At 42.3% G+C, this 13,568-nt stretch overlaps 1 protein-coding gene across 2 annotated transcripts in view; it reads left to right on the plus strand.

Annotated features, from left to right (window-relative positions):
* Positions 1–13,568, plus strand: part of RELN (reelin) — a 295,831-nt gene that overhangs the window by 274,350 nt on the left and 7,913 nt on the right. For both annotated transcript variants that reach the window (XM_074903370.1, XM_074903369.1), the window contains exons 54-63: positions 1,168–1,343; positions 2,632–2,738; positions 3,154–3,396; positions 3,925–4,100; positions 5,716–5,789; positions 6,622–6,783; positions 7,130–7,287; positions 8,154–8,373; positions 9,351–9,548; positions 9,946–10,044. In XM_074903370.1, coding sequence (XP_074759471.1) covers positions 1,168–1,343; positions 2,632–2,738; positions 3,154–3,396; positions 3,925–4,100; positions 5,716–5,789; positions 6,622–6,783; positions 7,130–7,287; positions 8,154–8,373; positions 9,351–9,548; positions 9,946–10,044 — 1,613 coding nt within the window. The remainder of the gene's footprint in view (positions 1–1,167; positions 1,344–2,631; positions 2,739–3,153; positions 3,397–3,924; positions 4,101–5,715; positions 5,790–6,621; positions 6,784–7,129; positions 7,288–8,153; positions 8,374–9,350; positions 9,549–9,945; positions 10,045–13,568) is intronic.

A 13,568-nucleotide genomic window follows, 5' to 3' on the forward strand; every position in this document is an offset into this window, starting at 1 on the left:
GTAGGATAATGAGAAATAAAACCAAATCTTAAAAACACATTCCCCACACCCCTCCCTTCTTCCTGGGCTTAACTTCACTCCCAATTTCTCTACCTTCTCCCCACTGAGCAGTGCAGGGGGGTGGGAAATGGGGGTTGCACCAGTTCATCACATTGTCTCTCCCACTCCTCCCTCCCCAGGGGGAGGACTCCTCACACTCTTCCCCTGCTCCAGCATGGAGTCCCTTCCACCAGAAACAGTCCTCCACAAACTCCAATGTCAGTCCTTCCCACAGGCCGCAGCTCTTCACGAACTGCCCCAGCGTGGGTCCCTGCCAGGGGGTGCAGCCCTTCAGGCACAGCTGCTCCAGCGTGGGTCCCCCAGGGGTCACAGGTGCTGCCAGAAACCTGCTCCAGCGTGGGCTCCTCTCCCCACGGGGCTACAGGTGCTGCCAGGAGCCTGCTCCAGCGTGGGCTTCCCACAGTCACGGCCTCCTTCGGACACCCCCTGCTCCAGCGCGGGGCCCTCCCCGGGCTGCAGGTGGAGATCTGCTCCTCCGTTCCCGTCCCTGGGCGCAGGGCACAGCTGCCTCCCCATGGGCTGCCCACGGGCTGCGGGGGAACCTCTGCTCCGGGCCTGGAGCACCTCCTGCCCCTCCTGCTGCACTCACCTGGGGGCTGCAGGGTTGTTTCTCTCATATACACTCACTCCTCTCTCTGGCTGCAGTAGTTGCTGCCGGGCAGTATTTTCTCCCTCTTCTTAAAATGTTATCACAGAGACGCTACCACTGTCATTGATGGGATCAGCCTTGGCCAGCAGTGGGTCTGACATCGGGCACAGGGGAAGTGTCTAGCAGCTCCTCATGGAAGACACTCCTGTAGCCCCACCACTACCAAAACCTTGCCATGCAAACCAAATACACCCATTCATTTGCACATGCAAATTTTAGTGTGCTGCATTACCTCCCAAGTATCTTAAAATCTAACCCTAATGTATTTTCTCATTTAACCAGTTCAGTTCAAGTAGCTAAATATTCAGCCAAAAGTGATTATGTTCAGTCACCCTGAAAATAAATTTTTACAGTGTTCATGAGCCCTTCAGATGTGTTTGGGTCAGTTTTGGCTGTGGTCATCAGAAAGGCTTAAGATCATAATTACCTGTACTTTATGTTAAAAACCTTACTTACAGACTTTCCTGAAAGAACGCTTTGACAATGAAGAAATTAAACCAGATTTATGGATGTCCTTAGAAGGTGGAAATACCTGTACCGAGTGTGGGATTCTGGCAGAAGACACAACCCTCTATTTCGGAGGTGCAACTGTGAGGCAAGCTGTCACTCAAGATCTGGACCTGCGGGGGGCAAAGTAGGTCATGTTTACATGTCATTTTAATAGGGAGCTCTGTTAAACGCTGACAAAGGTTCACAGCAGGTGATATAGCTTAGAGCTCAGGGAATTTATAGGTCATCACAAGCATAAAGTTATTTCGGGTGGAGATTATGATTCTCAAGGCACTGATGCTTTCAGATGAGTCACAGAGAGCAAGGCTCACCCTAGTATAGTGGAAAGGGTCTGCGATGTCCAGGTGAAGCAGCGTGTCCCCTTCCCCAGGAATGTCCTGGAGCCAGCAATGCCCCTCCTGCAAAGAGGCGAGATACCGCAGCCTCCTGGGCATCGCTGCCTCTACTGCTGAAGGCACCAGTTGTGTCTCCCACTGAGTTAAGAACATAACCTCTGCTGGTTGTCCTCTCTTGGGTGCCTGTACAAGACCCGCCCCACTCACATTCTGTAGAAAAGGATGACTTAACTGGAGAGCAATAGAATTATGTCAGTTTAGACAAGCTAAGGACATGATGTAGAAAACAACAGTCATTTTACTCACTTGTGTAATTCTGTAATTCAGCAAGAATTCACTGAATTACACAACCTTTCAGTAAGAAAGGGACCTCAGGGAGTCTCTTGTCCAATCTCATGCTCCAAGCCAGGTGAACTGATTTCAGACCAGAGTTTGTTCAGGGTTTTGTCCTGTTGCGTCTTGAAAATCCTCCAAGGACAGAGGTCTCACAGTCTCTCTTGGACAGCTTGTTCCAGCGTTGATTTACCTTCACAGTGATTTTTTTTTTCCCCATTATATTCATTTGGAATCTCCCTTTTTTTTGGATGTATGACCACTGACTTCCAGTCCCAGCCATCTTCTCCAGGCTGAATCAGCCCGGGTCCCTCAGCCTCTCCTCACAGGGCACATGCTCCAGACCCAACCATTTCAATGGCCTCCACTGACCTTGCCTCAGTTTATCAATTCTTTTTATGTCCTTCATTGAGATAGAGGCACCTTGTTAACTCATGCTGAGCAGCCTTTACATCAGGACTCCCAGGGAACTGTTAGCAAAGTGGTTTCCAGCCAGACAGCCCGTAGCCAGTACCATTGAAAGGGGTTAGCCCCTTCCAGGGGCAAGACTTTGCTGAATTTCATGAGGTTCCCATGAGAATTACTAAGCAATGTTTTTAGAAACCCTTGTTCTACTTGTACATCGAAGTTACTTGCTTAAAAATACTGGCATTTTGAAATCTTTCAGCACTTCTGCTAACAGAAAGCAAACTTCTCGATTTGTGCAGATCTTTAACAGATGTAAACTTACACATTTACTTTTAGGTTTCTGCAGTACTGGGGGAGAATTGGAAGTGAAAACAATATGACAACATGTCACAGACCAACTTGCAGAAAGGAGGGAGTGCTGCTAGACTATTCCATTGATGGAGGCAAGTACATCCTGTAGTTTCAGCTAAGCTGCAGCCCTGTTCTGTATTCAAGCACCATGGATATCTGAGAAGTCAGAGAGATCCAAAATAATAAGATTATTTTTAATTGTGGAGTTATTTTTGTCCCTGTAAAGGTTTTTCCCTATCTAAAATTTTCATCTGTTGCTCAGGAGTTTTCCATAATCCTCCTACCTGATTTCAGTAAGCAGTGACTTCCAGCCAATTTGATTCCTTTATACGATTACAAGATTATTCTTGCAATGAGTAACAGTTGCCAACTACCATTAGAAGTTAAGATTTGTCTATCAGAAAATCATAGCTATTATTTTTTATTTCTTATTATCTTCCTTTAACCTTTTAGACGATTCTACCATATGCTTGTTTTTATTACTAAACCTGCATCTTTTCATTCCAGGGATATCCTGGACTTTGCTTCATGAGATGGATTACCAAAAATACATCTCAGTCAGACATGACTACATCCTCCTCCCTGAACACGCTCTGACCAATACAACCCGCTTGCGCTGGTGGCAGCCTTTTACCATCAGCAACGGGATCGTGGTTTCAGGCCCTGAACGGGCACAGTGGGCTCTGGATAATATCCTGATTGGGGGAGCAGAGATCAACCCCAGCCAGCTGGTAGATACATTTGATGATGGTAAGACAGGCTGTGACAGCTAATCTTTTGTCTGGCATTATCTTATCTAAGATAAGCCCTGGGAGCTTGCATGCACACTTTTTCTTTTTTTTTTAACTCTTCAGATTTTTCATTTTGTAGACTAATGTTGTTTATATGCCATTCATCATGCTACTAATAGGAGTGTGTAAATATATATATACACATATATATTCAGTTATGTAAATGTGTGTGTATATATGTGTATATACCTATAAGAAAGGCAAAAATTTTTATTTCAGTCCAACTCATTTCATTTTAATTCTTGATAGCAAAGTTCTATTTAATCATATTTTTTAAAGTACTATTATTTAAACATTTTAACTACCTCTCTGAAGCCGATGTTTTTATTATGTCTGTTAGTAGCTTACTTACTGTGTGTCACAACAGATTGCATATATTTAGTGTTTACATCATGGAAGTACTTTATCTAGTGATTCTGTAGATTCATTACTAAGCCTGGATGTTTACCAAGACAACACAGTAATTGTATTTAACTCATCTTAATAGAGGGCACATCTCATGAAGAAAACTGGAGTTTTTACCCTAATGCAGTCAGGACTGCAGGGTTCTGTGGAAATCCATCATTCCATCTCTACTGGCCAAATAAGAAAAAGGACAAAACACACAACATCCTGTCCTCCAGGGAGCTCATTATACAGCCAGGATACATGATGCAGTTTAAAGTAAGAAATGTTCTCTCTCTCCAAAGTAAAGTATGCAATGAAAAATCATCTACTGTGTCTCCAGAAATTATTCTTCTTCCAACTAGGATGCCTAGATGGATGAATAATTAATAATTACTTTTTATTAAATTTAAAGGAAATTCTGAAGTATAAGTAATGGTAACCAGAGAGGTTGCATGAATGTTAAATGTCAAATTATTCCAACTGTCTTTATGCTTTGGGGGTTACTGAGAGGGATTTGAAGTCTAATCTCTTTTTCCTGAAATTACCGGATCATCAGATACAGTAGGTATTATCTTCTAAGTTGAGAATACACAGCATGCAGAGTACGTCATTTTCCCCTAACTCATAAATAAGCAGAAAAAGCAAGGTAGAGGCAGGCTGGAGAGGAGTGGCGTATGGAAAACATAAAAGTACTCAAGTAGCAGTGCCCCTTCTACTTACTTGTGTCATGGCAAATGACCTAAATAATCAGAGAAACATTTCTGAATATTTTACTTTGTTTTAAGATAGCACCCTCCACTGGGCCAAAGGCAACATGTACCTGTTGTCCACATATGTTCTAGTCCCTTCCCAAGCACCTGACTTATTAATATGAAAGAAGGGTTATCAAAATAGTCACCCATTTTCTTGTTATGTCTTTTATCTTGCTCTTCTATTTGACAAGACAGTTCCAGAATTTTCCATCTTCCACTGATCAATATTTTCACTTTTTTCTCATCATCATTGCCAGTTTTATATTGGCTAATATAAACCCTAAAGCACTGCTTCCCCCACTCATACAGCATGCCACCTTCAAAGAAATTTTATAAAAGAGGAGTCTGACATGCTTTTTACTACTGAATGCCAAGACCCCCCCAAGTTTCTTATTTTAGCCAGCCTATCATCTTTTTCCTCTATTTTAAGGCCAAAATTATAACACATCAGCATTTAATAGTCCATATTACTAAACTCTCGTTGCAAAGTTTTTCTCTCTTGACTCCTCCTTTTCACCAGTCACAGCAAAGATTTTACTTCCAAAGAACTTAGCTCTAGTGCATGGCTGCCATTTGGTTCTGAGGGTCTTAAAATTTAGCTTTTTGTTATCTTTTCAGTGCTGTACATTGGGTACTGCAATCTCTCCACTCTAATATGATAAAAATATATTTCTTTTTTCAAATATTCAGAATAATTCTGATCTTAAATTGGATTGACTTGAAGATTATATGCACATATTTATCATTATCAATTATAAATTTAATAGGTAAACACATAGTTAGACACTTCACGTTCTGAAATGCCAAGGAGCTACCACATCTTTATGTTTCAGAAACAATGTTTGTTTAGATATTTAATTTAAACGTTAGGAACTTAGTGTTAGGATTCTACTTGAAAGTAACAGTAGCAATGCAGTTAAATTCATTAAGTAAAAGCAGTATCTGAAGTACTGTATCTTTTGTTTTCCATCCACTTTTGATGGATTTTGACCAAGATCTAAGTTGTCAATCTCTTTTACCCACACCATAAAAAAAAAAAAAAAAAGAAAGAAAGAAAAAAAAAAGAGCAAGACTTCATTATATATGACATTAAATGTCTACTTGACTTGTTATAGTGGCCAATTTTATTTGTGCTATAGATCGTGGTTGGCTGTGAGGCAACTTCTTGTGGAGACCTCCACTCTGTGATGCTGGAGTATACAAAGGATGCCAGGTAAATGACAGCAGAATACATAGACATAACAAACAAACAAACAAGTATGATATTAAAAACCTAGAGAGCTTTTATTTATTAAAGCAATTACTTTGCTGTTCATCTTGTAACAGGATCTGAACAAAGCCTGTGTGCAAGCACTGGGATTTGTCTACATAACTTCTGTAAATTCTCTTTATAATTTATCCCAGATGTTGAGAGATTCATGGCATTGAGCTTGCAGTTACAGTCATGAGCATGCTCCTGTTAAAAATGTGCTTGCAGAAAAATACATTCACAGGAAACTTGGTTTAGTATACTACAGGACTATATATTTAGGACCAAGCTGTACCGAAGTGGGAGTTACTTAACTCCAAATTGGTCTTTAACTAGCAAACCATTAATAACACTGTCTCCTGTGCTGTAGCAGAATCGTGCATTATAATTTGTAAAAGCGAAGGTATATTCTGTGCTCAAATGACTGTGGGTGAACATGGAGCAAATTCTATTGGGACTCTTCTGAACACTGTAAGAGAGAGACTAAGGAGCAGACTCCAAAATAAATCCTTCTGTCATACCAGCCCAGAGAAGCTCGGGGTTGGACTCTGCTGTGTGTACCACCCCCAAGGCTTTCACAGCACTCAAGCCCGGTGCTGGAAAGTCCTCCCTGGCTGCACTGGTGCTTCAGCCTCTCTCCTCTTGTCTATTCGTGGCTACAGAGCGTAGTAACTATTGCTGACAATCTCTTGGGTTTGTTTAGTAAAACAGGCAATGCCGTGACCATTAGAAATTATGTATTTCCCTTTCATTACTCTTTCAGTTGTTCTAAAACATTTTTTTTTGTTTCCTACAGGACAGACTCATGGCAGCTCGTGCAGACACACTGTCTTCCTTCCTCATCTAATAGCATTGGCTGCTCCCCATTTCAATTCCATGAAGCTACCATCTATAACTCTGTCAACAGCTCTGTGTGGAGAAGAATAACTATCCAGCTGCCTGATCATGTCTCATCCAGGTAGGTTACTGAAAGGTCAGCTCACTGTGGACCTATAAAACATCAGCTGTCTTGCTGGCACTGCTTGCTTGGAAGAACTAGTGAACTGAAAAATGCTTCTTTATTGCTGGATTTAGATCTGATACATAATTAATGTTTTTCAGGAAGCTTTTTTGTTAATAGAACTGGCTACTGCAAATGATGTAGCAGCCACCCATTCAGGGTGGGTCTTTCCAGTTATTGAAGTCACAGCCCCTTCATACATCATTTTTCATTACATCTGCTGCTAGTGTATTTGAAAGTCACTGTACAGATGTGTTTAATTGCTAGATATCATCATATGGTGTTTGGACTTTGATGTTTGCAGTGCAACTCAGTTCAGGTGGATTCAGAAGGGAGAAGAACTAGAGAAACAAAGCTGGGCAATTGACCACGTGTACATCGGGGAAGCATGCCCTAAGCTCTGCAGTGGTCACGGATATTGCACAACTGGAGCCATTTGCATTTGTGATGAAGGATACCAAGGTTTCATTTCTTTCTTTCTTATACATCTGCTACAGTCTCATTTAGCTCAAAATTAAACAAAAAGACAGTGAGGTTTCATGTCTAATTCCATTCATCACTGGAATGCTTGAGTAACAAATTCAAAATTAATAATTTGACAGAGCTGCAAATAACATCTCTTCCCTCCCTTTACGCTTTCTGGATTGATTCAGCAGCCTCTCAGTAGACTGTCTGGCACTGTCTGTAAAGCCCATTGAGCCTTCACTGAAGGCAGGACGTGGCTGGCTGCTTACCCAGAAATGGCTTCCACCCCTGTACTCCTTCCAAGGGTGCACCCACTTCCAGGGGATGTGTACATGGGATCCAGATGTTGGTGACAGGCATTTGTAAGGGACTCAGTTTTGTGCCCCATCAGGACAGAAGGTTCTGCTGTAATCCCTCAGTGCAGCTAAGCACATGCCTAATGGTACCTGAGTGTCCTCATTAAATTTTAAGTACTTTGTGGGAGTGAAGCCAGTGTTTAATTTTTTCCAGGAGAGAGACTCATAACTTTCTAAGATCGGATCCCTTCCCTGTTTTAGACACATTTCCCTTCAACCAGCAATTTGAGGTTTCTCGTAGTGGCATCAATGCAAAATAGGAGAAACTGTATTGCAGTTCTTAATGTTATACTGCTGCAAAAAATAAGACTCACAGCCTCAGTTTTCTAAAAATTAAGGCTGTACAGCAATGTGCACATTATTCATGTATCTACTGAAATACATTTGGACTGTAGTCACACTGTATATAGGGCCACAACCTTGAATGGAATTACAATAAACTGTAACTCAATTTTCTCAATTCTTTGGATTTTTGTGTGTTTTATAACTTCCCTCTGTCATTTCTAGGTGATGACTGCTCTGTTTTTAGCCATGACCTCCCCAGTTATATTAAAGATAATTTTGAATCTGAAAGAGTCACTGAAATAAACTGGGAAACAATTCAGGGGGGAGTGATAGGGAATGGATGCGGGCAGCTGGCACCCTATGCCCATGGAGATTCACTCTATTTTAATGGATGTCAAATACGACAAGCTGTGACTAAGCCTCTGGATCTCACCCGAGCAAGGTAAGACTTTGAGTCTAAAACGCTCTTTGAGAAAGGAAACTCTTCATGTGTACGTGCAGCCATGTGGGCCCGTGCTAATGAGGATGGACTGACCTGGCTGTACCATGCAGTCAGATGTGGCTGGCAGATAAACATGACGGTTGGCAAAATGCTTTGTGACTTCCATTTGGGAGATGGAGAGTGAGGAGGAAGCGATGTCAGATGAAAAGGTCAGATGTTTTCGTCATGCCCAACAGAGCACTGTCTAGTAAGCCAGCACTGACAATGAAGCTCTTGGCAAAGACTGGACACCAGACTGCCTGGATCAGTGCCTGATCTGATAAGACAAATCCCATGTTTGTATGTGCCTCCACGACAGTTATGACTAAAGATGCTATTAGTAATTACAGACTCATTTTCCTGTTTCAGTTGTCAAATAGAATTATATTCACCTGGCAATGAACAGGAGTATCTTTTTCATCTATGGAGCCTCTTTGGCCATGGAAAAACAAATGCAACCAGCCTGTGCTGGCTCTTGACGGCTTTCTGGACTGATTTGTGTTTAGTTGTCTAAAGCAAGATTAGGAACAGGATGAATCGGCAAATGGGCCAGATATAAATCAGGCTCTTCCTTTCTTATTTGAACACCCAGGTAGAATATGATAATTTTTTTAGGCAATTTATTCAAATTTTATTTGCCCTTTTTTAGATTGCATGTTTATATTGTTTACGTGTCTCAGTTTTGTGCAGATAGATTGTAAAATTGGATGTATTGCCTCCAGCAATATGGAAATATGTTATACATAGTAAACTATTACTTTGAAAGGGGAGCTGTGTTTTACAGTTGTGAGAACCGTTTATTTTCCATATTAAAAGTAATGATTCTTGAGGATGCTCAAAGTTTTAATAAGGTAACTGAAATAAACCTGGAAATGTTATTGTTGCTGTTTGAATACTTTTTGCATATTGAAAATACCTTTTCTCTCTGTGTTTTACAGCAAAATCATGTTTGTTTTGCAAATTGGAAGTATTTCACAAACAGACAGTTGCAATACCAATCTGAGTGATCCTAACACTGTGGACAAGGCAGTGCTCCTCCAATACAGTGTAAATAATGGAATTACATGGCAAGTAATTGCACAGCATCAGCCAAAGGACTTTATACAAGCCCAAAGAGTGTCTTATAATGTTCCCCTGTGAGTACTCAGTCACATTTCATTACCTCTAAGTGCACAGATATATTTCTGCTAGTAAAGAATCTATCTTTGCATCACTGTGCAAGAAAAAAGGTTGATGAGAGGGTAAACAAAGAAGAATACTTAAGGGGACGGCTGATTAAGAAATTCCAGCCTGTTTATCAATATACTTGAAAGAAAAATGAAATTCTTGAAGATATGAGGAAAAAACAAAATAAATCCTCCTTATCTGTGTGCATTTTTCACTTTAAATGGTTTGCATGTACGGTGTGTTGATGATCAGGGATATAGAAATAATGTTTTGACTTTGCTCTCAGTTCCTTTTGGGGGGTAGATAGGGATGTGCAAAATGCCAACAGCCTGGAGCTCTCACAGGCTTTTGTGTTTGTGATGACAGGGAGGCACGAATGAAAGGAGTCTTACTGCGCTGGTGGCAGCCCCGTCACAACGGAACAGGTCATGATCAGTGGGCTTTGGACCACGTAGAAGTCGTCCTGTGAGTATCAGCTTCACCTCATCCCACCCCATCTCAGAAAGCACTGAAATTCCTCCAGCATGGCATGAGTGTTAAGCTCAGTAAGAACCGTTGTGCCCCAGAGAAACCTTTGAGAACCAGTCTCTGCTAATGCTCTGCCCTGACTGCAACTGTCAGTGGTTAAGACACCATGAAATAAGTGGCACAGCAGGGATATGTGTTGTGCATCATGAAAAAACGCAGGAGGGAAAGCGGGGCTTTATCACACCAGGTATTGGTGTGGTCCTGTAGTGCAGCAATGACTGTGAAAAAAATATTGTGCTGGGACATAAGAAAGGATATTCCTGTTCAACGCTGTGCCACCACGTAAGGCTGATTTATATCCTTTTGAAGATACAAAAGATTCTGCTGTATTGCTCTTTGCACAAAGTAATGTTGTTGTGCCTCTGAAAAATTTGCATTAGCAACTAATGCCTTATTCATTTCCTTTTTTTAGTAAGAAGGATACTGTTCAGAAACAGGGTTCACTATATCAGGTTCCTATGGTCTGAGCTCTATATCATCCCCTTGTCAAGATTTTACCAAGTAAAGTGTCTGCACCCTCCTGATTCTCCCATTCTTGAGATGGGTTTCACTGGAAGCTAACCCGTTTTTCCTGTGTTATGTCACAAAGAGATGACCTGCTTTTTCTCTAACAATTTAGTTCCAGTAGAAGTGAAATACTAGTGGCTTCACGGGCGGGAACTCATCGCTGACAGTGGTTGGCAGAGAGAGGCGTGCCTGCTCCATAGATAGGTTCAAACATTCCTTTTATTGAACAATTTAAAAACCAGCAATGAAGAAATTAGGCTTGGATAACCTCCAGACTGTGTAATTATAACCATGAGGTTTCTGAATTAGCAGAGACACTGCAAGTAATGTTTTGTAACAGTAGCAAAGTGAATTATCTGGTTGCTAGTTAGACTCGTTCTTTCCACCGAGAAGCACCAGCTTGCATGGCACTCATATCAATCCCAAACCAAACTGGTCCCAACACTGAGTAACTGTACACGCTCTGCTGCTTTTACACACCTTGCTGGGCTCTGCTTCCATAACATTAAGCTTAAAACTTGAAGGAACAGAGGGACGAATGTGATTCCTGGCTTAACTAATGGCTGTACGATGCTGCATCAGGAAAGATATGGAAGAGTATGAACCTGCAGGAGACTCACAGTGTTTAGGAAACCATGGAAAAGGGAACTGGTAGTTCTGAAATATTCCCAAGTCTTTCTACCTTGCAATTAAAAAACAAACAAACAAACAAAATAAATTAAAATTAAAAAATCAGGTCAGAAAAAAAAAAAAAAGCGCACAGTATTACCCATCAATCCAAGCATTGAATTAGGCGGTGTAAGTAGGAATAGGACAGATTTTTTAAAAGTGATTCTTAGGCTGAAATATGGACAACTTCCTTGACAATGAGATCTGCCATGCTGGAGACTAGACCCACAAGTTGAGTGGTGACAAGTCAGTCATACAAGATATGGTATACTAGAATGGAGACAGCAATAGAAATGCTATAGCAACTAATCACACCTTGACGAGAGAAGGAACCAGATGGGCTGGGCAGACAGTGCCTCCTCCCTTCTCTTCTTTTTCTCCTGTTAAAGAACTTTAAGGTTCTTCTGAATATTGGCCAAAATATCAGGCTAGAGACAGAGAGTTTCCACCCTGTTCAAGCAACACCTGGTACAACCCACAGAGGAAGACAGACTAAACCAGACAGATTTCTCCTTACCAAGTACTGTGAAATGCAGCGCCATGGCAGCATATTTCCCAAAGGCCATATGTGGAGTTCCAGACCCTGCTAACTACAGCACGTGAAATGTGCTGCTCTTAGGAAAGGCAGAAATACATGCTGTGGCGCATCTGGTTCATATGCTGGCATGTGCTCAGACCTGGCAGGTGGCTTCAACCCCTCTGTTTTGTTCTAGCTGCACCTTCTAATTCATCAAAATATTCTGTAGGTCTCTTAAATTTTATTTGCAGGTAACCCACAAAGGGTTCAATAAAGCCTTTGGGAGGCTTTCTGAAAGGAGGCACACAGATCCTTGTCAAATAGATACTCTCACCTGGCTTTTCCTTTAGTTCTGCTATTTCACGTGGCCACCTCACACCGGTCACTTTAACCCCAGCACTTCAGTTTCTTCACCTGTAAAATGATGAAGACAGTCATTTCCATGGTGTGCTTCCAGGCACAGAGAAGGGAACCTGCATCAGTGTCTGTTAGCACTGACCCTGGATGATCCTGCACACACTAGGGCTACCAGGATTCACACAAAGAATACTAGGGATAGGACTTAGCTTTAATTCTTAATATTCCTTCATTTTCCAATGAAGGGCACAGAAACCCTGCCCACCCCTTGGGAGAGCAAGCCACCTTGCCCAGGCAGCTCTCCAGCAAGAGACAAGGAGGCAGTGTCCCTCAGGTGCTCTGCCCTCCCACTAAGACTGCCAAAAAAGAGAGCTCTGTGGACAATAGCCACCCCAAGGCTCTCTGACATGGCTGCAGAGAGGCACGGCCTGAACTAAAACCATTTACCAGGGTGCTGTAATTACCTCTTCCCATTAATTCTATTGGGAGTCACTAGCAAATCAGTAGGCTTCTGCCTGGCTTATTCATCCCAAAGCTGAGATACCTTTGGAAACACCTGTGTCTCCTAAATTGGAAGTAATTCCTGTTGGCACTCTGACCTTATCTCAGAAAGCCATGATCCCTGGCTACAGGACCTGTTGATGGTCTGTGTCTAACACAGTCTGTGCTCAATCCTTTTATACCCCTGCACTCCATCACCCACCTGACCGAGACTCCATACACCTCTCTGGGAACCATCAAAATTATCCTCACTGGCCCTGGTTTAAGTCCTAGATTTTCATGTCTGTTTGTGGTCTGCATACCCATGTTGACACAGCAGACAAGTCTCCAGCCTGTGAGTTTTTACAGCAAGAAGCTGACCTATGCTAGGAGGTGTGGTTTGGGACATATAGAAATTCCTGGCTTTTCACACGTTTCATCTTGTGTTTCCTCTACTACCCTGTGGGCTGACAAAGAGATCTGATTTTCCCAAATGCCCTAGGTGTTGGCTTGGCTGCCTGCACCCCAGGTGCACACCTCGGTGCTGTGCCAGCTCTTCCTCAGCCCACGGGCAAGTGAGCCACGCTCTCCTTGAGTAGACTAAGGGCTGGAGTAAGAGGACAAACGGGGAAAGCACCTGCCAGCAGGGAGAGCTGATCTGTAGGGATGTAGCACAACCAAGGATTTTCTTGATTTATTTCCCATCCAACATGAAGGATGTCCCCGTGCCTCCTTACAGGGCTCACCCCAGGGACAAATCTGTGAACACCTGCTTTCATGGCTCAACTCTTCGCAGCAATCCAAAGATTTGAAATTAATTCTGTCACAGGCCCAGCTGCCAAGTCATAGTGCAGATACCACTTACAGCTGATGCACAGCCAGGGTCACTCTCTGTTCAGTCCAATTGATTTCTGAGTCAAGGGCCATCATC

The sequence above is a fragment of the Athene noctua genome, chromosome 3 (assembly GCF_965140245.1).
Source record: "Athene noctua chromosome 3, bAthNoc1.hap1.1, whole genome shotgun sequence".
Taxonomy (NCBI): Eukaryota; Metazoa; Chordata; class Aves; order Strigiformes; family Strigidae; genus Athene; species Athene noctua.